General features: G+C 47.0%; 1 protein-coding gene across 7 annotated transcripts in view; it reads right to left on the bottom strand.

The window, feature by feature from the left end:
- Positions 1-24,940, bottom strand: part of FGF1 (fibroblast growth factor 1) — a 95,571-nt gene that overhangs the window by 19,229 nt on the left and 51,402 nt on the right. For 4 of the 7 annotated variants that reach the window (XM_074360862.1, XM_045513383.2, XM_010950560.3 and 1 more), the window contains one exon: positions 1,680-1,880. In XM_074360862.1, the coding sequence (XP_074216963.1) occupies positions 1,680-1,848 (169 nt within the window). In that variant the 5' untranslated portion in view covers positions 1,849-1,880. Of the gene's footprint in view, positions 1-1,679; positions 1,881-7,367; positions 7,524-8,154; positions 8,297-24,940 lie in introns of those variants that run through there. The other 3 variants (XM_010950559.3, XM_074360860.1, XM_045513382.2) reach the window with 3 other exon arrangements.

Raw genomic sequence — 24,940 nt, forward strand, 5'->3', positions numbered from 1 at the left:
TAGCAGTGAAGTCATGTACCGCTGGTACAGAAATTCCACTACTTGGGCTTGGAATTGTAGCCTCTCATTACCCAAGAATTCAAGTTTTCCCAGGAGAGCTGGCTTAACTCCACAGAGCACATCACCAAGGTAGTCTTTTCCCCTGGGATTCTGATGATCAGAGAGCATTCCCATTAGTTCAGAAAATTGCTAAGACTTATTAGAAACATTTAAAACCTTAGAGAAATTACAGCTTGTTCCCTTTGTGTTGCATGGGGCAGATCACATGAATTGTGTAGCTTGCCTGACACAACACAACAAGACTACAGTCCACGTCCAGTTATTTGCGGCAAAAGTTGCTGATATGTATGTTTGACATACTCAGCAGTCTTTCTTGCTTCTCTCTGGTACCCAGTTTTCATCAGGTATCAGGCATTCAACAGGCCCGTCTGAAGACAAGCCATCAAAATAAAGCTCAAAAATATCTAACCCTGCAGGGGCCAGCCTCACCCTCAGCCTTCCTGCTCCTCATCTCAAGGGTCTGCATGGTGGGTGGGAAGGAGGGGACAGTGCCACCTGGTGGATAAATGCTGGTTGTGTGTCTGAGGGTGGAGAGTGAGCGCCACTGAGGAGGCCATTTGTGCTTAGTGCCTGACCTGTGGTGCATGTCCCGTGAATATAAACCATCACATCAAAGCCAGTGTTCTGCATTCCATTTTAAAGCCATCCTGCAGAACCTTAATTTCTACCTGTGCTACTCTGTCTCCTAATTTCATCCACACTTTTATTCTCTTGATTTGTGACACGTATGACCCTTTAGACCCTCTTAGTGGGGACCAGATCTGACTTTTGTCCTCTTTACGACATCTGATGCCTCAGTGGTGCTCAGGGAATCCCTGATAAGATCACAGTAGGACCCAGACACCTAACATCAAACCTGCACACCAACGCCAACAGTACTAAAGCAAAAGGAAGAGATTTTTATCCTTAGATAGTCAAGAAGATTCTTTTTCTCCAAAGTCATACCTCCATTTGTCAACACCATCTGAGAGCCAGGCTGGCAGGAAAGCCCGAAAGAGACATTCAGCCTTTGGCTTGAATCACTTCCGCTCTCCGGTTTCTATCAGGTCTGGAGAAGGACTGCCCCTTCCCGGTTCCCACAACCACATCTGCGTGATGTGCAGAGTGGAAGCGGCGGAATTTATAATGTGTGAGCCTGTGCTCATGAACCAGGATGTCACAAGCCAAGCCCAGTGGAACCGTAACCTGGAGAGTCAGTTAACTTGAAATTGAGCCCATGTCTTTGTTGGGGGTTTACCGCCCTGGCCCCGCGTGGCTCTTCCTGTCATGGAGTGAGCGGGGCCCTGACCGGCCTTGAGGACCAGACCCCTCGCTTGTTACAGAAACCTGGAACCACTGAACACGGGTAGCCAGTCTGATCTCAGAGCACTTGTGTGAGGTCAACAGAGCATCCTCTTAAACTCTCGAGATAGGACCCTTTTAGGCAGGCTGAACCCTCACAACTCCCCATCTTCCACACCAAGGCACTTGGTACATTCGGGTCACCCCTGCCTCCGAGCGTGTCGTGCCTGCACAGAGCCTTGGGGCAGGGGGTCAGCCCTTACTATCCTCCTGTCTCCCGTCCTTGACCAAGGCCAACACCAGAAAGGCGAGGGGCTACAAGAGAGATGGGCGCTTACTGTGCTGGTCGCTCCTGTCCCTGGTCCCATCCACAGTGCCATCTGGAAGGATCCTCAGGAAGTGGCCCCCGTTGCTGCAGTAGAGGAGTTTGGGTTTCTTGTAGTTCCCCGGAGGCAGGTTAAACTTCTCCCTGAGGGCCGCGAAGGTGGTGATTTCCCCTTCAGCCATGGTTCAGCAGCTGCTGCCAGGCGCTGTCGAGGCTGTAAGAAATTAAACAGCCCTGTAGAACGTTCTTTCAGGGAAGGTGCAGCGTGCAATTTCAAGAAGGGAAGGAGAGCCTCGGGGCACAGGCTCCTGGTCCGGTGGTAACCACAGACTGCCCAGGTGCTGCCCACAGCAAACGGGCCTGCGCGGTGGCCGGTGGTTAAGGAAGGAGGGTCCCGGCCTGGGAGGGAGTTGCAGGCATTTCCCACTTCCCAATTGGACACGGCTCTGGACCGGGCTGGTGCATTTTTTAGAACATCAAATTTGATCATTTGGCGGAGGGGAAAAAAAAATTACGTTTTGGTCCCTCCTTCTGATCCACACACATCCTCAAATTAAACACTGAAGTTGCACTAAAATAACCCTCAGGGTCTGGCTGAAACCCACAGAAGCCGAGAGGCCGGCACTGAGGTTGTGCCCTCCCCACTCCCACTGTCGTGACCAGGTGCTGAGGCCCGGGCACAGAGATGGCCGGGGCGGCCTGGGCGCGCGACACCCACGGGGACGGCAGAGGGGGCGTTTCCGAGACAGCCAAGGCTTAACACGTAAAGGAAAATTCTGGGCTTCCTGGTGGGAACAGAAGTGGAGCTGGAGAGCGAGGCACGCGGAGGTCTTAAGTGGGGGTTTTAAAGGGCAGTCCCTGTACCAAAGGAAGTTTTACGAGATGGAGCTTTAGGAAGTTTCCGCCAGTCACTGCCTGCGTCCACAGCTTCGCACGTACCTCCGATCACACAGAGAAGGTGGCAGTCTGACCCTGGTGCAAAGGCCGTCTTCATCTGAATTACTTTACAATGAGACATGCTTATTATGGCACAGAAACCACCACACTACCTATTACAATCCTCTAATGTTCTGAACACTCACTACATACAAATTTATATTATTAGGTAAAAATGCATCCATGACCCCTCTAAGGATTGATTAAAAAGCAAAGCCAGTAAACACTAGGATTTTAAAGTATGTACTTGCCTCACCATGTAGGAGGACGAAGCGCTGGTAGCTACAAGGACTGCACAAGAAAGACGCAAAGAAGAGACCCGAGAACTAACATGGGAACTTCATCCTATCAGTAAGTGCTAACTGTATGTATTGATTATCAAATAACCTTATAATAGTAATGATCATCATATCACTAACTTACTGTGGGCTACAAGTTAACTCATGTAATCCTCACTGTAACCGTTTGAGGCAGATTATTATCCCCATTTTTTCATAAAACGAACCAAAGCTTACAGATGCTCAATGACCTGTCCAAGGTCAACGGCTAGTAGGCGGTGGAGCTGAGCCTCAGGAGGGGTCTGTTGAAAGAAAGTGTGAACTTGCCCTTCGTCACCATGACGAGGCTAAGCGGCTTCACTGACGCCGCAGTGTTATTACCAGACGTGGGGGCTTTACCCACTGACTGGCATGTACCTCTGCCCCCGTGACCTTGTTACTCGTTGGTGACCCAGATGTTGGCTGTCACCACCAAGAGCCTCCACTTTTGCCCCCATGCATCTCCTCTTTCCCCGGAGAACCCTCATCACCAGGCGTCAGGGAGCCCCATGAACTTGACAGAAGGCCAGCCGGCCTCCTGTGTTCCCCCCACCACCATCCACCCATCCACCCCTCCCTGGGGGGGTGCCTCAAGGAGCTGCTCCCACAGACAGCAGTTCCTTCAGAAATCAAGGCGGCAGCTTGGGTGATTTGTCCCAGTGACTTTGGAATTACGGTTCATGTTGGAAGCCTCCATTTGTTTCCTCTGCTCCAGGCGTTTTGATGTGTCTGGAACGTCTCTCCCAGTCTACAGCCACATGCGCTATGGTCTGAAGTCCCTCCAAAGACCCCAAGGGAGAGTTTCGCCTACACCATATAAACCATCTTTAAAGTCAGACCACCCCATGTATCCCCTTCACATGTGGTGAAACTCTGTCCGGCCCTTTCCACATAGCATAGTAACAGACGGAAAATTAATTTCATTTACATCAGTTTCACAGGGAAGACTGCAAGGTTCACCTTCCACAGCACACTGCGTTTCCTCCCCAAACCCTCGCTCTCTCTGCCAAAGCCCTCTCTTTCATCCACAGGCCTCTGAGTCTCCGTGCCCACCTCTGTCCCCCTCTCTCTCATGCTGTCCTTCTACTCTGCCCTTCTTCCTCCCAGCGTCTCTGTCTCCCTCTCCCTTCACTTCCTCTCTGTGCTGGATTCTGGATCCCCTCCGACGGAAAGCAATTTGGTGCTTCCAAACACGGACATCTTCACCTCTCATTAGCATACAACGATGGCCAAATCCCTCTTCCTTAAAATACAACTAAGAGATCATCCATGTTTTCTGTTTCATCAGTTTTTTTTCCCCCAAGCACTTAATTTGGTACAGGAGACAATAATTATATACTAGTGGTGGCCATTTCACTAAACAAATAGCTGTGCGTATTGTCCATCTTAGACGAGCAGAACTGTGTTTCTTGCCGTCCCTGGGTTTCTTCACAGGGAGGTCCCCGTGAGCCCTGATGGTGCAGCCACTGCTCAGTGAGGATGGCCCCTCTTCTAGATCCAGCACCCAGGGGGAGTCTTGCTTCCATCCCATAGGGATGAAGGGAGCAGATGCACTGAAAGGCTGGCTGAGGTTGGAGGCATCAGCTCCCACCAAGGGTTGTACTCATGCTCACATTCGCGTGTGGGGAAGCCATGCAGCCTGGGCTTTGTTGCTGCAAGCTCTCCCCAGACAAAGGACCTCTGCCAGAGGCCAGCGGGCCTCCCCTCCCTCCCGATCGCAGTGCAACCTGTGGTTACACAGGACCACGCCTCTGCTCTCTGCCTGCTCCCCCGAGTAAGAGGGACAGCGATGAGGTGGCTGTATTGACTTCACACAGCCCCGGTCACCCCTCAGTTCCGATCCTTGCCTGAAACCTGAAGGGGACATGCTGACTCCTGATAATAAGCCTTGGGTCCATGTGAAATTGACAGACTAGAGCAGCGAGTGGGATTAGGAATCAGCGGGAATGTACAAAAAAAGAAATTCCTTTTTGTTGGCAAAGGGAACTCCAGGGGCAGGAAATGCCTCTCCCCCCACCCCCTCACCATCTTTTCTTGCTTTATTTACAATTTACCTGTATTTTAAGCAGTGGATGGACCAGAGTTCCTTGCCAATGCAGTATTTGTTAAAGGGTAGGAATAATGAGGGACGTATATGACGTGATAAAACCTTGAGGCAGCAGTTTTAGCAGGCCCTTGGGGATTTTCACAAATTGCTTTAATAAATGAATCCATTTACTATGTGAAACCAGGCATTAAGCATAAGGGAAATGTATAAGCTCTGCTTCTCATTACTGTTATCTTCTTGTTGGCTGTCAGGGGAGGGGCCATCTGTGTGTGTGTATGTGTGTGTGTGTGTGTGTGTTGGGAGACAGAAAAGATCAAGCCCAGTGGACTCCATGTCACGGTCGTGTGCTGAGCCCAGCCCCCTGAGACCTGGGGCACTGGGAAGATTGTCTTGACTTACCAGTGGCACCAAAGAGAGGGGAACACCAAGCCTGCTGGGACATCTGTGGTAAGGCTGACATGTCTTGCCAGCTGTAGCCTCTGGTAGAGAATCTGAACTCTGACCCATGAGCAGAACGTTACGTGTCCGCTCTCGCCCAGGAATACAGCAGTCACGTGTCACTGTGGGGCAGTGAGCAGCACTGTGTCCCAGCGGTGCACAGATTGGCTCTGGGAGCCTGGGCGAGTCATTCTCTCCTTCCAAGGTGTCTCTCCTAATAATCCCCACCCTGCCTGCCTCAGCGTCGTCTGAAGGGTTCGTGGGTGTAGTATTCATAACAGCACTTGGAAAGTTTAAACTGGGACCTGATCTCTAGGAGATAAGAGTCACTGGTTATGTTGGACTGGTTGAAGCCTGATGTGGCCTAGGTGAGCTGTGATTGAATGGTTAATTTAAAATAAGTTTTCAGTTGCTATGGAAATAGAGTTTTTCATTCCCTCTCATATCTGGCAGAAATTGGCTAAACACCCCCCTCCCTCATCAGTGAAGCCACAAACACAGTAGAGAATTTGGAGGAGGCAAAGGTAAGCCGTGGTTCTGTAAGAGAGAATGCAGGTCACTGTTTCAGACTCAGTTCTCAGCTTATCAGCAGTTATTGAAGTGACATTTGTGATGCCTGCTATTTCTAGGACACATTTGTGTTCAGTTTGGCCCAGTTGACTAGGCTAGAAGGGAAGACATATGGTTCTAAGCTCAAGGGGAGGCAAACACTGATGTTTGTTTATTTGTTTGTTTTTAACCCTGTCACTGGGTAAGCAATGAAGAATACCCATGAAGGGGGATGTTTTGCAGAGTATTTTGAACCCCCGAAGGTAGATGTGTAGGTATCTGTTAAGGTGATAATTGGGTATGTGTCCTCAAATGCAGCTTTCGTAAAACAGGTCTCACCTTTGGTACCAAATATGTCCTAAGTCCTTGCTCCCCATCTCCTTGAATGACATCACCCAAAGCCTTAACTCTTCCTTAGAGATATTAATTAATCTTAGATTTTCTTAAGTTAAATATGCATGTTAAATTTAAGGGAAGCTACTAAAAGAAAAGAAATAGAATGCATTCATTCCAGCCAGAAACTGGTGGGAATAAAGGAAAAGAGGTGAAATAAATAAAACAGTACTTATCCAAAAGGATCCAGAAAAAAGAGAAAAAAAGAGAATTTTTTTTAATCGCTAAAAATTAGGTGACAGAAATAAATTCAAATATATTTCTAATTACAATAAATGTAAATGAGCTAAATTTACTGTCTACTGGATTTTTGTAAAAACCCATCTACACTGTGATTACAAGAGACACATTTAAAACATAAGGACACAGAAGGGTTAAAAGCAAAAGGATGAAAAACAGACACCAAATATTAATGAAAAATTGAAAGTTGGTATAGCAATAGCGGTATCATATAAAGTAGGTCTCAGGCAAAAAAGAATTATCAGGGACAAAAGGGATCACTGCATAGTGACAAGGGGATCGATTCAACAGAAAGAGCTAAAAATTCTAACTTGCGTGTATTTAATGACAGAACCTCAAAATATATAAAACAAAAATTGACTGATATATAGAAGGAGAAGTTTTGACAAATCCACAATGATGGTGGGAGATTCTGTCCCAAATGGTAGAGCAAACAGACAAAAATATCAAGGATGTGGAAGACTGAAATACACAATCAGCAGGCTTAATGAAATGGACAATTTAAGAGAACCCTGAACCCAACAATTAGCAAACACCATTCTTCTCAAGGACACATGGCACGTTGACAAAAATTGACCATGTCCTAGACCCTAAGGCAAGACTCACCGTAAACAGAATTCATTTTGTTGAGACTATTCTTTGGGCAGAGTAGAAATCACTCCCGCCCATCCCACTGGTGACAAAGCCTTCTCAACTCTACCTCTTTAACATCTCCCAGCATCGCCCTGTCTTCTCTGTTCCCGCTGTGCTGCATTAAGGCAGATGTGACACCTTCTCTCACCTGGGCTGCTGGGGCAGGCGGCAGTGGTCTCTCTTCTCCAGCACTGCTTCCTTCCAGTCCACTTTCCACCCTGCTGCCAGTGACCTTTCTAACATGTGAAAATGAGCCTCACTTTCCTGCTGAAGATCTTTGGCTGTGTCAGTGGGTTCCCCGCTGCTGTCAGGATAAAGCCCAGACCCCACCATGACCTATGAGGCTTCCCTCATCTGGTCCCCACCTGACCTTGTTGCCTTTTCTCTTATTGGCCTGTTCTTCTTGGAGCCCCCCACACCCTCACACTCATCCAGCCGTGTTCCCTCTCTCCCCCTTCCTCCACCCTTCCACCTTGGCCTGGCTAAGTCGTACTCATCCTTCAAAAATTCATCTCAGATAGTCCCTCCTCCAGAAAGCCTGTTTGGACACATCCCCAGCCCTAACCTCCCTACGCTTCCTTCATTCCACACACAGCACCTTAGATGAGCTGATTCCCTAATGCTCCCATAGCGGCATCTCATTTACTCTGTCACAGCACTGGGTGTCCTTGCCATGCAGATTCCCTGCTTAAGCCCGGCAGTGTTTTCCCATTGCTCTGGGATAAAGCCTAAAGCCAGCTGTAACAAGGCCTGCAGGGCGCTGTGAGGACCAGCCCTGGCCTCTTTACCTGCCTCATCTCCCATCACGCTCACTCTCCAAACTAGCCTTCCACTTCCTTGAAACCTTGCTTTCTCATCCGCCTTGGGACCTTGACCTACACTGTTCCCTCTCTCTGGAGCACAGATCCTCTCCTCCTCCTCTCTACCCCACTCACCTGGTTAACTCCTACTTGTTGTCCAAGTTTTAGTTCAGTTGTCAGTTCCTCAAGGAAGCCTAGCCTGACTTCCCTGAACTGGGTCAGGTTCCTCTAGTTCTCACAGGACCATTTAACACTTCCTTAGAGCTCTTACTTCAGTTTTTAATTAACTTTTATTCTGTTGATTATTAATGTCTCTCTCCATGGCTGAACTGTCAGCTCCATGATAGTACAGACCCGTCTGCCTTGCCCGCCATGGTATCCCAGTGCCTGGCATCAAATGGGCATTTGATAAGTATTTGTTGGATGAGTGAGTGAATATATTTAACTATGTTTGCTTGCCTGTCTCCTTTAATAGTCTCTGAGACCCTGGGACAGAAACTATTCCTCTTCGTTTTACACCCAACACTCACCAAATGGTGAGTGTACATTTGTTGATTGGATACCAACAGGCCAGTCCCCTCTCAGGAGCCTCTCGTGGAAACATATTATCAGGACAGCTAATTAGAAGGTCGTGTCCTACAGGTATTAACAGAGAAGCTAAGCCAAGAGCCTACATGTATTTTACTTGGGTTCAATGTACTACTGTGGGTTAAAATGAGGCCCAAAGCTGGTTCCCATCGTGTAGAAGATACTTCCTCACTGCTTCCAAAGAAATATTAAGGAAATTAAGGATCTAAAGGAAGGAATCATACCCTTTGGTCTCAAGTCGGACTTCCTTATCTGACCAAGAAAAGTATGTAGAGTCCGGAAAAAAGTTCTAGGTATTATTATTTCTGCCAGGGAGCATCAGGTTGGCAGGGACCTGCTTCATGCCCTCTGTTGAAGGAACGATTACCTGGAGAAAAGGAGACAGTGTGTTCTCCCCCCGTCTTTTTTCCTGCCCCACCCTCAGTGGTCTGCAGCAGGTCCGGGTAGGACTGGAGCCGTGGCTGGCTGGCCTGGGGTAGCACCTCAGCATGCTATGCCCAGGCCAGTTCTGTTCCAGGAGCTGAACTCTCATCTTCCCAAGTTAGCGGTAAACTATGGATGTGGCCATGGGACGGGCTTGACAGTGGTGTGCAGGAGATGGCTCCTGTAAGTTTGTGAAAGCCAATTATTAAACCTTTAGGAATTTTGCGAGCCAACTGCTGAATAATTACTAGCTTGAAATTGACCCCGGCGAGAGCATTTACACCCCAGAAATTGACAGATGCTCCAAGTCAAGGCTTTTTTCTCTCTTTCCATTATTTTTCCCCATCTCTCCTCCCCTCTTTTCTCCTTCCCTCCTATTTTCCTCCATCTGTTCTTCTTTTCCTTCCTTCTTCCCTTTCCCTGCCTGCCAAACTCAGGTTGGAGTCCTGGCTGGACACTCATGATCAAATTACTCAGTGTCCCAAAGCCTCATCTCCAGAATGGGGCCCCGTAACAGTAGCTCCTCCACAGAGTTGCTCTGAGTGTTACACGATAAGGCACATAAGGTGCTGAGCCCAGCACTTGTAAGCTTGTAACATCCAGTAGATGTTAGCTTGTTTATCAGCCTCCATGTATCTTATGGTTTAGTTTTGCCAGTCATCTCTGCTATTGATTTAGGATTGAACAAACTTGATTTTTAACATTTAGTGATATTTTTGTAATATATGAAAAATATCATTCTCTAAGTGATAGGGTAGAGTTTTTCCTCATCCCTGACGTGCAGTCCCTTCTTATTTGCTTATGTACTGAGAACGATACACTAATGACAAGTTCTCAGTGTATTTCATGGATTTGTGTGTGTTACTGTCCAGGACAACAGAGAACATACGGATTCCTCTCCTGTTCTTTAATTTAGGATCCTTCTAATCCTTAAGGATCCCCACGTCACTGAGAATAAACTATCCCCTGGCTTCCAGAATCTGATGTTACATGAGGGAGATCAAGATGTCATGTTCTGGTTGCCAGCAGCTTCCACTTAGCACTTGCAGGGGGAAGAATACTGCAGAGGTCTTGGAGATTTAAAAAAGAAAAGAAGGAAAAAATAAAATGGAAAGAAAAAGAAAGGCCTGAAAGTCCTAATCCATAATTCTGAAATACAGAAGACTCTGAAAGCCAGAAGGTGTTTCATAACTCAGATTGTGACAAAACCTGACCCAGACTGTCCTGAGACTATTTAAAGCCTTTATTTATCCCACTTTTTGTTAATATTTATATCATCCGGTCCAGAGCTACTAGCATGTTTGATTATACAGTACTGTGCCAGATGCCACTGGACCTGTTCCATATTATACAATATATACACCGTACTACCTTGCTAAAATCCCCCAAATTCTGGATTCTGAACAGGTCTAACCCCAAGGCTTTTCAAATAAGGGATTCTAGAAGTATAGGAGAAATCACTGTGTCTGCTTTTAAGGAATTTACAGTCTACTCATACCAGACTCATCAAGCCTGCTTCAGGTAAGAGGGGCAGAGATGCTTAGACCAGGTGTAGCTGGCAGGAAGTGGGGCTGTTCATCTATTCGGGCTGTGTTCCCGGCACCCCATCCTAGCCTTAGCTTTCATGCTCTTTGATGAAGAGTAGAAAATACGAGCAGACACGTTCATTCCCAAGGATCTCCTCCAATATACTTTATTCCTTCCTTTGATTCTGGATCTGCAGTTCTCTGTGGTCTGGCCTGTCTACCCCCAAAACGCTTCCCCCATAGAGCCTCATTCACTTGGAGCTCAGGAATTCTTTTAAGTGCTTAGAGACAGCAGCCTCCACTCAGAGAGGAAAAACAGAGCGCTCTCTGGCGCAGCAGTGTGCTCTGCAGGCCCCAGTTCTGTCTGAACTTTAATGGTCCACCCTGGGCCAGAGCATCCTGCAGATGTTCCGCCGTCCTGAAGACCTGCACACATCTTCAATGGAAATATCCTTTCTGCGGACTGATGCTTTAAAGCCCCGGGGCTTTGAGCCAGATACAAAGTGATTCTGCAGGGGCTCTGGCAGCCCTCGCCCCCTTCCTCTAGCCTTCTCTTACTGATGTGTCTCCAAAAGTCTTTTGAATTTCTTGTGCAAGTTACAATCTCCAGAACCAGCCCAGCAAGGACATTCCTTTCTTAAAGTTAGCAGACCTTCCGGCTCATAGAAAGAGAGTTTGTTTGCTGAGTCTTCCCCCCCCCCCTTTTTCTTTTCTCCGGACCTAGAAAATTTGGCTTCTCCAAACTCAGTCTTCTGAAGTATGTGTTTGTTATCTGTTTGGAAATGCCAAGGGCTTGCCCTGCCGTGTTTCCCAATAGCCTGCTCTGGACATACCCATAAATAATAAAATGTGTCCATAAATAATGAAACAGTGACCTTTTCTCGAACACTTACTGTGTACCAGGTACTGTCTTAAATGCTTTGCATACATTATTTTAATTAATCTCAAAGGAATTCTGTTCGGCAGGCATTGCTTTTTTGTTTGTTTGTTTGTTTTTCTTTATTTTGGAGGCTGGGAGGTAAATCAATAGAGTGACATTTTCTGTGCAATCACCTACGCTAGCCAGTTCAGTGTCCCAGAGTTTAATTAACAGAACAGGGAAGAGGGGAGGGTATAGCTCAGTGGTACAGCATATGCTTAGCATGTACAAGGTCCTGGGTTCAATCACTAGTACCTCCATTAAAATGAAGGAAGGAAGGAAATAAATAAAAACAGAACAGGGAAGCTGCCCTCAACTGAACTCAAGGCATTGCTTTTTTAGCCCCCGATTTGCAGCTGAGGACATCTGAGGCTCAGAGAGCTTAAGTGATTTGTCTAAGGTCACACAGCTACATAAATGTGAAAGCTGAGATCCAAAGGGAGGGTTTTCTGACTCCAGGGTGCATGATTTTAACTGCTGAAGAAATGTGGGAAAGAGAATAAAACGCCCCTTGAACTGAGTGATCCTTAGCTTTTCTGCTCATTTCACCCAGCAGCCTCCAGAGCTGGTGAAGCCCCAAGGACTGTGTTCTAAAGGAGGTCCTTGTTTTCCTTAAGGAAGTCTTTGCAGGTTTCTCCCTTGACACAGGACTCTCCTCTCCCACAGAGGCACAGTGGTCCGCACCAGCACTTTCCTGATTGTTACAGTGATGCTTCCCCAAGGTGACCCAGCTTGGTGAGGTCCGTCTTGGCTTTTGTCACAGCAGAGTCATTGGCCCTTGCTTCTGATGAGCTGGGGTGAGGCCAGGGACCACTGGGCTTCCTTCAGATTGGGTTGGAAAGGCCATGAAAAAGGGAAGTTCTCAGAGACCTGGCTTTTGGTTTCTGCTGTGTCATCAACTACTTGCATGACCAGAGAGTCGATTAACCTGATCAGGTGTTAAGCGGAAGCTGTTAAGAGGATCTGTCATGGCACCATGAGGAAAGAGTGGAGCGAGGCCCGGGAAGGGCCTTGCCGGCAGTGAGTGCCTTAGAGATGGAAGGGACTGTGGCTGTTTCTGGTAAGAGCCTGTTTTAGTGTGTTGATTATTTACGTTTTTTATTGCACATGGGATTTCACAAAGCATTTTACATGAGTGAACAGGCACCCTGGGGCTGCCTGTCATAGCGACACTCCGTTAGGTACTTGGTAATCAGTCCGTGCTTGCTGTCCTGCTGCTACACTGGACGGATGAACGCCGGTCGTCTTCCCTCAGCCGAGAGGACCGAGACACAGAGAGCCTGAACAGCTTCTCACAGCACGTCTGCGGCTTAGCCGGGAATGAAGCCCTCAGTTCTGAGACATCAGTGTATCATGCGGCCCCTCTGTGCGGCAGCCTCGTTTCCAAGGGCCTCATGCTCACTCAAAAGACTCAAAAGTAAAAAGGACAAAACTCGCATTTCTGCCAGACGGATGATATCCAAGCGTCGCTGGAAGAGGAGCTAGCAGCCCTGGCGTGCGGTTTTGTGTTTTAAGGCGCTTGGATATGGAAGAGGAATGTAAACCCCACGGAGCTCGTTTCACATGTCAGAGTCTATTCTGGAACTTGACAGCGGGCCACGGAGGCCCTCCCCCCTCCCCCGGGCCAGGAGAGCCGCATTCCTGCAGAGGCATCCAGGAGGCGGGCGGGGGAGCAGGGCCCAGCGTTTGCAAAGGGACCTAGGGGGTGTCACAGCCAAAGGGCAGGAAGAAAAGACTCCCCCCTCGCCGGCCCCTGCCCTAGCGCCAGCCTTCTAGGCCCTAGCGTTCACAGAGCCTGCATCAGGACATAGAAAACTTGTTTCCTTTTGCATTATTTCTCTTTAAGGACGTTGGCTATTTTTAGCACTTTCTTTCATTTGCCATCTCTCTTGGATCCCATGTGAAAGACCCAAAAGGGACCAGTCGCCTGTTTGCAGTTTGCTCTGTTTCAGCGTGGCTGATGGCTCTCGGGTCCCGTGCCCACGGCACTGGTGTTCCACACACAGGTCCACACCCGGCCCAGCTGTTGGCAGGAACCAGGTGGGTTTTATGGGAAGGGGATGGAGCGAGAGAACAACCCCACTGAAGGCCCCGGGACGGGATTAGTGTTTCATAAGGGATGAAAGCACTTGGAAGTGAGTTGAAATCTTCTATCCAAGAAGCTAAACTAAGAGATAAATCTGCCCCTGGTATCTAGCATCTCCAGGAAGGTGCACCTTACAGGCAAGACACCGTTTATCAGAAAAATCACAGGGATGGGTAGGTTCTGATAACCATGCCAGTACACTCATATGTCAAACGTGGCCCCCTCAGGAGTTTTCTTTCATTTTGGCAGGGAGCTCAAAGCGTGGTTTGCTTTCATCCCTTCGACTCCTCAGGTTTTTCTCTCCTTGTTTATTTCTTTTTGTCAAAGTGACCTTTCAAAGCCATTAGTATCCTCCACCATCCACTGCTCCTCTCTCATGTTTTAGAGATGAAAGCGCCCACTGTGTTGGGTGGGGCGGTTTGGAAAATGGAACATTTCTACGTGATTGGCCTTCGAAAGCAGATTAGGCAACGGGAAGGAAGGAGAAACGTCAGAGAGACTTCTTACTTCTCTGGGCTGCCGTCTGTTTGCACATAATTCCTCTTGACCTTCAAGGAGCCTGCATTCATTCCTTGGCTCCTTGGCATTGTCAGGTTCAAGGGCTCCTCTGGAATTTGATAAATCTGGATGTTTAGGTGGGCCTATGGGGTGGGGAGTCAAAAATCAGCGCATTTCCCAGCACAAGGTACTTGTTTACTCATATAAAATGCTTTGTGATGCTGTATTCCTCAACTCTTCCTGGTGTGAACAAATTTTCTGTGGATCAATGAATGTGTGTGCCTTTCAGAACTGTCCTCTGTAGGACTAAGTCACGAGGTTGTCACGTTTTCACACTCTGTAGGGAGTTCGGTTGATTTGGTTTGCAAAAACTCTTAAATCAGCATCTTCGGCAGCATGACTGTTAGGAGCCTCCCTGAGTCTCCTTAGGTGGGGCCCACCCTGTCTTGGGGAGATCCTGTCACTTCCCTGTCCTCTCTCTCAGCCCCGGATGTGTTTCCTGCATAGCATTTATGATCATTTATGATTTTATGTGCTTGCTTCCTTGTTACTGCCTGTCTCACTCAACTCCACAGACGCGCACACACACACACACACACACACACACACACACACACACACACACACACATACACAAAGGTAAGCCCCGTGAGGGCACATACACATACATGTATTTGTCTTCATATTCTTTTTCATTACAGGTTACTACAAGATACTGAATATAGTTCCTACTGATCCTTTTTTTTTTTTTAAAGAAACTTGATACTTTGTTCATCATGGACTTTCGCGTTAAATTGGCTCATCTGGTTTGTTTGACTCATAATATTGAGCCAATGATATTATCAGCCCTTCAGTCTGGGCCTGACACATAGTAATTGCTCACTAAATATTTGGAAATGAATGAATTCGAGAAATACATTTTCCAAAAAGTTGTTGGGAAAAGGAATTAAAAAGCCCAACATGCCAAAAACAATCCCTGTGGAAGAAGATGGTATTTAAGGTTCGTTTCCTTTTTCTACGGATCCTTTTAAGTGCGGTGAATAGCATTTGTTAGAGAATGGGGTCTGCCAGAGGTGGCATCACTGGGTATCCGGGTGGGACTTTGAAGGAGTAGTGTGAGGCCCCTCACTTTCTCCTTCCTCTTGTTTTCCCTTCTATTTATCCACCTTTCCTTTCTTCCTGTTGGTTGAATGCCCATCAAGTATATGCCGGGCGTGGTAAAACTGAGTAATGCTGCCCCCACCTCACAGGATTGTTGTGAGGATTCAATGAGATACTTGTATTTAACAGTTTCTGGCAAAGCACGTGACGTGTTAAGAGCCTGATGGACGTTAGCCGTTAACATTACCAGCAGAAATGCTTATGAAGCAGCTACGAGGCACCTTCTGTCTCAGAGTCTCCATAGTAAGGAGGAAGGATACTATCTAAACCACCAGGGGGCTTGTGATGATTTATGTTACTACTTTTCCTTCCGTAATAGCTATTTTCAGAGCAGAGGGTTACATGGCGGCCTCCTGCTGTACAGGTCGGGAAGGTGAACTAGCCAGCACAAGAGTGAGGAAATGAACAAAATATCAAAATTTTTTTTAAAAGACAGGATCAATGACTGATTTTTCCTTTTGCCTCAGGCTCCTTATATGGCTTGGCACAGTGCTGTTACTCATCCTTTTTTTAAAAAATGTTTATTATTTATTTATTTTACTTGCAGTATAGTCAGTTTACAATGTGTCAGTTTCTGGTGTACAGCACAATGTCCCAGTCATGCATATACATACATATATTCGTTTTCATATTCTTTTTCATTGTGGGTTACTACAAGATATTGAATATAGTTCCTATTGATCCTTTTTTTTTAAAGAAACTTGATATTTTGTTCATCATGGACCTTTTTTGCATTAACTTTGATTTAAAAAAAAACATTCTATTACAATATTATTTCTCTTGATTGTTGCCTAAATTTTACACCTGAAGCGAGTGCCTCCCTTGTCCCACACTAGTCCCAGCCTTGTTAGCTAGTCGACCTCTCGGAGCTCTCATGATCAAGCCCTTTGACTCTAGTTGAGCGCTATCATGTTCGTATCACCCACTGTCAGTGTCCAGTCCAGTCCACCTCTAGCTCCTGTCTTAACTTCTGAAGTTGCCCCTCTTTTGTTCTTGGCCCCCTGCAGGCATTTCCATACACAGAGTCAGAAGATCTTTTAAAACCTGTATCAAGTGACCACTCCCTGGCTTAAAACCTGTGGCTTTCCATTTCCATAAAGTAAAACCCAAACCCTATGCCTTGACCTGGCCTCCCGTTTCTCCCTCCCTCTGCCCATTACGTTCCACCCACTCCTGTCTTCTCTTAGACCCTTGAGTCCACCCTGGTCGTCTCCACACAGCTGCCTTTGTGCAAATGGTTCCCTTCCCAACACTCTCCATTTTGCAGATGGTGGCTGAAGCTCTGCCTCCCCAGAGCTCTTCCTTGGCCTCCTGATCTCAGTGCTGTCTCCTCTGACTCTGTTATTCACTTTTGTTGCCTCTTGTTCTTTTCCTTGTCAACACTTCTTATCATTTGTAATTTAATTACATATCCATCCATGGGTTTGCTTGGTTGATGTCTTTCTCCCCCACTGGGCTGCACGCTCCTGCAGGACAGAGCCGTGCTGAGTCCCCACCTTCTCCCCAGCCTCTAATCGATGCCTGGAACAGCGGAGTTGCTCAACTGTTTCTTGAGTGAATGAGGGAGGGAAGGGGAGGGAATAAATCAGTCTTCAGCTTGCAAAATCCTGACCTAAGAACCCCGCCACACACTTGGGAACTTTTATGTCCCAATTCTGCTCTCTGTCATCATGAACTTTGCTGTTCTAAAGCAAGTGTTTTTTCCCTAGATTATTTTTATAGAAAAAAGTGAAACAAATATAGAGATAATTGTTGATTCTCACTCATCAAGTCCCTGCTCCCTATCACCAACATCCTCCTGAGAGCCTGCTGCAGAATTCCTGGGAACCACAGGAAATAAGTCCACTAACCACTTGAAATGCTTCTATAAAGATAGACCAGACTTGACCTTCTTCCTGTGGAGGGGCCTCTTTCCTCTGGGCAAATGTTACAAAGAAATTGTATCTGCTCGTGGGAGCCTCCCTCTCCCATCGTCCTTCCAGCAGGACTTTTCTGGACATGCCCGGAATCCTGTTCTGAAGTTGTCCCCTTCTGCCTGGGTCACCACCTGAGCAAATCCCTCATTTACCATCTCCATGCTGTTGTGTTTATATTAAAATGACAACATAGAGAGAGATGGGAATCAAGGCCTTGTTGTCGGGGGGTGGGGGTGGCTATTGGGATAGTCTAGTGACATTGATATTCCATTAGGGGTGGTTTCCCCCGTGCCAGAGGCTAACCCTGCTTTCCTTGGAGGTCAGTACAGGTGTGCACCTTCATCACGTTGATCGTTGTCCCCTTACCACGTTCCTTACTTTTAAATTTTATTACTGACATGTAGTTTTACTTGAACTTAATTCCCTTATTTAAAGGAAGCTTTATCTCTCTGGTATAATTGCAAAAGTGTCCCGTAAAAAGAAGGCGGTGATAAAGGCAAGTACTGTGAGAGGACAGGCGTCCCCGACTTCTGCTCAGGGGCTGCTTCCTGCCTGCTCAGCTCTTTTGGTTACAGAGAGCACAGCAGCTCTTCTAAGGGAGCTGAGAACAGAACGGCACTAAACCAAAGCTTTCTCCTTGCATAGTGAAAATGCCTGGTGGGGGCTTCAAAGGGGGCCCCCCTTCTCTCCGCAGTGATGCTGAAAGATGTTTCAGTACCACTCAGGACTTCCCCCTGTATCAACAGGGGCACGTGCCCCATCCTTTGGGAAACAAAGGGTTAATGCTGAAGGTCTGTGGCTTTACTGTATGTCAATTCAACAAATAAACAGAGGATGTCACTCAGTCCCCTTAGAAATCCTTAAATATGAGGGCGTGATGGAAAAATTAGTAAATGCAGATAACAATAAAATGTTTTAAAAGATTGTCCATGAGCCTGTCAGCCAGAGATAACTTCTGTGAACATTTCCATTCATGGAGGTCTAAGCATTTTACAAAATAGAGTCAGGTATGTGATTCATCTGCATGAATGTCTCAGATTTCCCGAGACCTAAAGACAGCTTTATTCTTTGTTACTTTTCTGCGTGGTTTGCCTGATTTCTGTTTTGTTGCTATCGACTTTTATCTTTATTTTTTCTTATTTCTACTTACTTTTAGTTTACTTTGCCTTTTTTTTAAAAATTTTATTTTACCGAGTTATAGTCAGTTTACTATACTGTGTCAATTTCCAGTGTAGAGCACAATTTTTCAGTTATACATGAACATACATATATTCATTGTCGCATTTTTTTTTTCGCTGTGACCTACCACAAGATCTTGTATATATTTCCCTGTGCTCTACGGTGCAATCTTGTTTATCTATTCTACATATGCCTGTCAGTATCTACAAATTTCGAACTCCCAGTCTGTCCCTTCCCACCCCCCCGCACTTTGCCTTTTTATTTTTCGAATTCTTCTCATGCAGAATCTTGGATCATTAATTTTAAGCCTTTTAAAAATTTTTTAGTATGAGCACTTAAAGGTAAAATTTCCCTTTAGTAAGTGTTTGAGTTGCCTCCCCAAATCTTTGTATCCTGTGTTTTACATATCATTCATTTTAAACCATTCCACAATTTCTTCTTTGATTCTTTTTCCTCTGGTAGATGATTCTGATGTGTGTTGTTTAGTTAGAGGTATGTGTAGTTTTCGTAGCTGTTAGGGTTATCGATCTCTAATTACACGTGATTAGAGAATTTATTCTGTATGATTTCAATTCCATTAAATTGATTCAAACTTGGTCTGAAGAAAGTGGAATCACAGGTATGATTTTTTCCTCATTAATAAACCTAAATCTGTGTACATCTCCATTTGTAATGGCTGCATAGGATTATAGGATTCCGGTATGCGGACATGCAAAACTGTGTTAACTAATCCTCTATCATTGGACATTTAGGTTGGGTACTGTTTGCCACCATTATGGACAGAATTGCTGTGGTCATCTTTGCCTACCAGCCGTTATGTCCTTAGGAGGATTTATGGAAATGGAGTTGCTGGGGGAAACCATACGTGTTTTGTTAAGGTTCTTACTCAAACTTTTCAGAAAGTTTTTACCTGTTATGGGCTTAAGTTCCATTTCTACTCCTTGACTTATCTGTACTTCCTTTCTGATTTCGATGTCTGCTCAAGGTAGAGGAGAAATTAGTTTGAAAGTTTCTGACCTGCTGACTTTGGTTTCAAAGTCCCCTCCTAAAACAAGACCCTTGCCCCCTTCACCTAAACTTGCTCCGAGGATGCCCAGCACCATCCGTGAGATTTCACCGCACACGTTCCTGGGCCTGTGTCCCAGCCTGAGGGGTGCCTTTGCAGTAGTGCAGGGGAGCAGATGCCCTCAGGCGGCCTTGGAGTTGTCTTCTGTCTCTGACGCTTCAGGCCCCTTCACTCCTTTGCTGCACTGCCCTCATCTCTCGCTTCTCACAAGGCAATCCTGACCTCTGTTCAAGTCTCACCTCCTCTAATTCATAAATTTACAGTGAATTCCTGCCAAGGGGTACCACACCCTCTACTTAGTAGACGTGGGGCTCTTGTGTGGCACGGAGCACAGTGTACTGAGGGCAGTAAATACTTGCTGAAGTAAGAACCCAGCATCTCCCCGACTTGGGGTGAGGCTTGGCACAGCTAAGTTTAAAATGGCAGAGAACTGGGAATTCTTGCTCGCTCAGCATTCCAAACGGTGTCTGTCCTTGTATGTAAAGTAAGGGAAAACCCAGGTTCTGGGGAAGAACCCACTGTGGTTCAGACCAGCAGGTGCAACCTCATAGGCAATGAATGGAGGCAGGTCGCTGGTCCTCTCTGAGTCTGTGTCCTCCCCTCAGCAGTGCCTGCTCTTGGGGTTGTTGCAGAGGTCAAACTTGATAAGAACCTGCAAAGTGAATGGCACCGTACCCAGCATGTGATCAGCCCGTCACAAGTGGCATTATTAATGTCTCGTATTTGGGGAATTCACAGCATGATACAGCCTCCCTCTGGGTTGGGGCTGTGGCCTCCCACTCCCGTACCCCTCTGCGTGCGGCAGGAACAAATTCTAAACCTCCCTGACTCCATCCTTCCATGTAGGTGGGAAAACGCCTGCTCTGGTTTGGGGACCTCCCTTTCTTTTCACCACTCATGAGATTCAGCTGATTGATTAACTAGAAGAAGATAAGGCTCGTCAGGTGTCCCCAGGTTGATCACCCATTGTTTCTTAAAGCTATATAATTTGCATCTATTCCTTCGGTTTTTTAATACCTTTTCCATTAATTGTAATTAGAAAGGCAAGGTTTGGGTATCTTAAGGGCATTGATGCGTGGTAACAGTTAAGAAGGGACACTACAGAGGAAGACAAATACATGATATCGCTTATGTGTGGAATCGAAAAAATGATACAAACGGACTTATTTACAAAACAGAAAAGACTCACAGCGAAAACAAACTCACGGTTACCAAATTGGAAAGAGGTGGGTGGGATAAATTAGGAATGTGGGGTTAGCATATACAAACTACTGTATATAAAATAGTTAAACAGGGTCCTACTGTACAGCACAGGGAACTATATTCAATATCATGTAATAACCTATAATGAAAAACAATATGAAAAAGGATGTATATGTGTATAACTGAATTGGTGTGCTGCACCCAGAAGCTAACAAAACACTGTAAATCAAGTATACTTCGATTAAAAGAAAAAAGATGGGACACTGCACAGTCAGGGAGATCTGGGTTCCAATGTGGATCTGCATTTACTTGCTGGTTGACTTTGGGCAAGTCATTCCACTGCCCTGTGCCTTGCTTTTCTCATCCATCAAGTGGAGATGATAACAGTAATGATAATGATAATGATAATAATAATAATGCCCTGTAGGGTGTTTGAGGATTAAATGAGAAAATGCGTGTAAAACGCCTAGCGCATTGTATTTGTAAGGTGTCAGTAATTGTGAGTCACTGTCATCACCATGCTTCATTCCATCCTGTCATCACCTTGCCTTTGCACAGTCCTTGCCTATGGAGTCCACTCAGTCAGTGTCAGCTTAAGTGAACAAAATGAATAGAATATGTGTTCCCATCCCCTCTTCCGCCCTGAAGGTGAAATGAACAATCTTCATGACTGCAGATCCGAACTATAGTTTGTGGTGTTTTACTTTGAACGAGGTTTCCAAGTTCCTGACTTTCGGGTTTCCAGGAGCAGACCAGAGTTTCTGACCTGAGCTGTGCCTTATGTTACTAAGCACAGGACAGAACGTTACCGCCGCATCCTGAGCTTTCCTCTTCAGAGTGACGCCTACCTGCGTGGGAATTGGGTGCGGGTCCCTCCCCCAGGGGTCCTGATTCACTGGGCCTGGCTTGGCGTGGGTGCCCAGGCTAAACAGACCTCCCCTAGGGATTCTGATCCATACCAGGGTGTGAAAACCACTGGTCTGGGGGATCCTTTTTTTTTTCCCCTACATCAAGAGAGAGGGAAGGAATTCAGCCTAGAAGAAAGTGGTCAGCTTGATTATTTTTCTCATTTTAGCAAAGTCACTAAAATATCTCCAAATCTTCTGTCCTTGTTTTCTTTAAAAGCAGTGGCCCAGGGGACATTGCCCATTTTGATATGTTTATTTTTTCCTCTTTCTTTCCATTACTCATATTTCCTTTACTGAATTATTGTTTGTCCCTGCTGGGGGGAGAAAATAAAACAGGGTAAGGAGAAATGAGTGCAGGCTCTAGGTCTCTCCTGCCCCGTTTTGCTGGGCGAGGCTGGGGCTGGGGCAGGAAGGCTTCCTGTCTCGGCAGTGAGAGGCCCAGGCCGACCAGCAGGCTTACCGACGCATCTCACCTTGATTCGTATGGCAGATTATGGTAGCGCCTGGTGAAAAGGCCCAGATTTTTCTGAACTGAGCCAGAAGATAGTTCTGAAGAATTAACTGGGGCCTAGTCACAATACACAAGCCCATAGGAAGATGAAATCAGGCCTCCCCCAGAGTCAGGAAGGTCACGTGGCTGAGGATTGCAATGCAGTTCTGTTACGTTCCTGTTTCTCTCTGCCTCTTAATTTATTTGGTAAAGTTGTCCCAGCTGTTCAAAGATCTGAGTACTCACTCATTGGCTTGACACATATTTAATGAGCACCTACTATGTGCCAGACTTGAGGAATATAATGGAGAACAAGGCAGATATAATGAGGCCCTCTTGAAGTTCACATTCTAGTGGGGAAGACCCACCGTATAAGGGATTCCCAGAGAACTGAATGTTATAAGAGCAAAGTCCAGGGCACCCTATGAGCCCGATAATAGTTAACTACAGGGGCTGGGAGATGGGAAGACTTCCTGGAGGAAGGGGCATTTATATTCCTAGTGACCAGGGAGGAGAAGGCAGCAGGAAGAGCATGTGCAAAGGTCCTGAGTCCAGAAAGAGCATGCTCCACTTGGGGAACGGAAAATAGTCCATGATGGATAGGCAAGAGGGCTGTGGCTGGGGAGGCTGGCAGGGCCAGATCAGGCAGAGCTCTGCAGGCCTTTATCTAAAGGACTGTGGAAAACCACCAAATAATGCAGGCTGCCGTGTGACATAATCAGATTTGCATTTTTGAAATGTCACTCTGGCTACTGAGTGGAGAACTTTGGAGAAGAGGCAGAAGCAGGGAAACTAGATATACTCGGCCAAGGAGGAGATGGCAGGACCTCAGGCGGCATGGGAAATGTGAGTACAGGCCAGATGTGGTGTCCACTCTTCCGGCCACCATGTCTTGGCTACACGGGCCCAGTGGCCTTCTCTGAGAGAGACAGCAGCATCCAGCCAGGGTGTGGTACCAGGAGCTGAGCTCAAGTCGGATTTGAAAATCTCACCACCAGGTTTACCAGGAAATATATTTTCCACGTGAGATGGTGCTGCTGTGGGGTGTGGGGCTCGCTGATCTTCTGGAGCAGGCTGGGAAGTGAGGCACTGTGGCATCTCAACAGATGAGAGAGTGCAGGGGAGCCAGAGGGCCCCGGCTGCCTGACCTGCCAGGCTGGGCACTAAGGACTGTTGTCCTGGCCCTTCTCCATCCTGCCCTGACTCACCGGATGACTGGACCAATCGTCTGTCCCTCGGCTGTACGTGTATGACCTCAGGAACCGAATTTCCGAGTCATGCTGCTATACTTGGTAAAAATCTCCAAGGCGGTGTCATCTCTGGGAGGTCTGAGGGCAAGTCAGATGGCCTGGAGGGGACAGAGTGGACCAGCCAGCTCTCGAGATGCCTTTTGGTCTTATGGTTCTCTGGGGCTTGGTGACACCAGAGGAGATGACTAAGGTCACCTTCAGGGCACTTCATTCATTCAGCCAGCAGGTGGTTGTTAAAGAGTCTACTGTGTTGTCAGCCCCATCCTCAGACGGTGAACAGAGCAGCAGCGTCCTACCCCTGTGACCCTATATTCCAGTCATTTCCTGAGGTGTGACTGGTGACCCACACTGCCTCCGAGCTCCTCTGGTCTAGGACTGAGCGAGAAGGCTCAAGGGTTCCCTGGCATCGAGTCCATCAGTGGCCTCCAAGAAGGGAAAAAGTCTTCTGGTTCCAAGCTGGCTCTCACCTCTGAGCCTTAGAACCTGCCTCCCCTTGGCCTGTAGCTCTCTGCCGGCATTGCCCACCGCCCACCAACCCTCAGGATTCCTGCTTCTCCCTCAGAATTCCCCTCAGGTGTTCCTCGCACGAGCTTCCTGAGCCCCAGGGCCAGCCCCCCGGTGGTCCCTTGTCCCTCCCTGTTGCACTGCAGCTGCTCACTGCCTGTTCCTCCCACTCGACTTTGCTCCGTGGGTCAGAATCCTTGTCAGCTTTTTATCTCCAGTGTCTTATGCCGACCTGGCACATAATACACTCTTAAAAGTATTTGTTGAAAGGAATTAGGGTCGGCGGGGAAGAGTGGTCCGGGGCGTGCTGTGTAGTGTGTTGGTTCTCCTGAAAAGTCACCTGCTACACCTAGATGTCCCCTCGTGAACCAAAGCCTGAGAAACTCTACTCACTTGCCAATTGCCATACTGACCCCAAATGTGAGTATTTTCAATGGATTAAATCCATCTGGAATTAATACTATGTATTTTCTAAAGCCATTGATCCCATCTCACAGAAACTAACAAACCAACCAGGGAGATGCAGAGTCTGCAGGAAGAGATGGGGTGGAGTCGTCTGTTGTCAGTCACTAATTAATTCAACAAATATCTCCTAAATCCTATGATTTACCAGGTACTGAGGATGCACAGGCAAACAAACAAGCAAAGTCCCTCCTTTCGTTGTCTGTTTTTTTCCTATCAGGGGAGATAATAAAGTTTCTTAAAAGTGAGTAAGAAAATCTTTCAGTGCCAGTGTCTGTATCTCCCTGTGGAAATCAGATAGCAGGTGGCCGGAGGTGGCGAGGGCACTGGAAGATGGAGAGTGGCTGAGGGTGTCTCTGGGACAGTGACACTGAGCTGAGATCTTTGAGGATGGGCAGGAGTTCAGCAGGTGGGCCTGGAGATGTGTGCAGAGCCACGTGCGTCCTGCTCTGTTTCACCAGCTGGAGAAGACTGTGTGGTCCTCCTGAGCAAGGAGCTGGCAGAAAAGAGATGACAGGATGCTAAACTTCCTCCCAGTCGTTAGCCCAGCATAGGCAAGGGACTCAAGATAATCCACCAGTTGTAAGGGAGAGGGTGCGAGAGTTGATATAATCTTTGTAAAGGACGGATGCGTCTCAGAGGGCCAGTGCTGCCTCCTTCCTGAACCCGTCCTGGTCCTCACCAAGCTGAAATTCATTGTTTCCTCCTGCGGCATCCTGCAGCTTGTTGGCTGGAGCTGTTT

The sequence above is a fragment of the Camelus bactrianus genome, chromosome 3 (genome assembly GCF_048773025.1).
Source record: "Camelus bactrianus isolate YW-2024 breed Bactrian camel chromosome 3, ASM4877302v1, whole genome shotgun sequence".
NCBI lineage: Eukaryota > Metazoa > Chordata > Mammalia > Artiodactyla > Camelidae > Camelus > Camelus bactrianus.